Here is a 1489-nt window from a genome sequence, read left to right as displayed (position 1 = left end):
TGGAGCATACTAAGTATATCAAAGTATTTCAGATATGTATTATTAGACTCAGGTCTGATATCTACTACAAAACACCCATAGCTCTTGCRAGGTCAGCACTCTTCAACAAGCAGCTCTCCTGAACTATACAGCTTTCTTTTGATAGCCCTGAACCCGGTACTGAGCCTGAGTGTGTGTCTCCCACTCTGCCTCTGGGGGGACACAGCCCTCCGGCCCCCAAAGAGTCTCTGCACCTTGGGCCACAACCCCCCCACCTCTGGCCGTAGCACGAGGGTGAGATGGAAGGTAGGAACCAGGTTATGGTCCACGGCTATCTGCTCCACACTACACAGTTCTCCTTGTTGGTCCCCCTGCTCCACACACAGGTCAATGAGCGCCCCCTTGAGGCCGCAAGGCTCACTCGCAGCCAGATGGAGAAGCTCCCGACTGATGTTGTGCAGGAGAGTATCTGGTAGGACCAGTTTGGAGCAGCACAGGACAGTGTCCGTAGCGTCAGAGAGGCTCTCGACAATGGTCTTTACAATGTGGGCACAGAGAGACTCCTCCAGTGGGCTGTAGAAGAGACCGCTGTCAGACTCTGATATCATGGACATGTCTGTGACTGATCCTGGAACAGAAAAGAAAACGATAGGGGTACTTTTCCTTCATTGTACTGTATAGTGCTGTAACAATCGGTCTTGAGGTGAACTTTTTCATATGAAGCCTATGGATAAGCAACTATTGATGCCAAGAAAAAAAGTGTTATACTTTTAAATCTGTTTTGGAATCAATATTGCTGCATACCTTTTMTGTGATACATTATTTTGCAACGTTGTAGCAATCCTCCTAAATAAAGCAAAGACAGTAGGCTACTCCTCACTCAGACAAAAGGCWGCAGTGCTAAACAAACACTCACCAGTGTCACTATTCCAACTGCAATGATCTTTGTCTGCCAACCGTTGATTGATCCTTTTGATTACGGTTAGTTTCTGCACCAGATTCCCCCAGGACAACCGTTGAGAACCCAGGTCTTCCTGTGGGGAGGAAGGGAAACTGTCGTCCAGTGAGTTGTTATGAGAAAACGTAAAGTACATTTTTTAAACCCGTTGACGGTGAAATAATAAATACAATAAGTGCTAAGAGTGCTATGTCTTTCACACCGACCAGACCAGCTGGACTACACCAAAGACAATAATAGACTGGAACTAGCTAAATAAATAGCCGCGTAAACACTCCTCCCACATATGGCTACCGACCAATCAGATGATCTCACACGTTCCCAACGTCCTAACTTAACGTATTAGCGAGTGCCAAGGTCGTCACTAGTTATTACAGCCACAAGATCATAAAGCRCGCCTATTTCTACAATTCATATTTTTTAAATCTGATTTTATTTTAATCCTAACCCTTTCCTTAACCACACTGCTAACCGTATACATAACCTTAAATTAAGAAAAAAAAATGTTTGCATAAATTTTTCCTATATAGCCAATATTTACTTTGTAGCTGT

At 44.4% G+C, this 1489-nt stretch overlaps 1 protein-coding gene across 1 annotated transcript; it reads right to left on the bottom strand.

Annotated features, from left to right (window-relative positions):
* On the bottom strand, positions 1 to 1165 carry LOC111951601 (DNA damage-inducible transcript 4 protein). Its single transcript, XM_023969770.2, has 2 exons — positions 896 to 1165; positions 1 to 607 (listed from the first exon to the last, which is right to left on the bottom strand). Exons 1-2 carry the CDS (start codon positions 1071 to 1073, stop codon positions 93 to 95), a joined length of 693 nt encoding a protein of 230 aa, XP_023825538.1. The 5' UTR covers positions 1074 to 1165; the 3' UTR covers positions 1 to 92.
* Positions 1166 to 1489: the final 324 nt, after the last annotated feature.

Source organism: Salvelinus sp. IW2-2015, linkage group LG25 (assembly GCF_002910315.2).
Source record: "Salvelinus sp. IW2-2015 linkage group LG25, ASM291031v2, whole genome shotgun sequence".
In the NCBI taxonomy this organism is placed as follows: Eukaryota; Metazoa; Chordata; class Actinopteri; order Salmoniformes; family Salmonidae; genus Salvelinus; species Salvelinus sp. IW2-2015.
The sequence above is the reverse complement of the archived record's forward strand: the minus strand, read 5'-3'. Positions and strand labels throughout refer to the sequence as shown.

Excerpts from the sequence above, each read along its gene's own strand:
- LOC111951601 (XM_023969770.2), bottom strand. The coding sequence starts at position 1,073 with ATGTACTTTACGTTTTCTCATAACAACTCACTGGACGACAGTTTCCCT. Across the intron at positions 608-895 it reads CAGTTGGAATAGTGACACTG|GATCAGTCACAGACATGTCC; the intron begins GTGAGTGTTTGT and ends TTTCTGTTCCAG.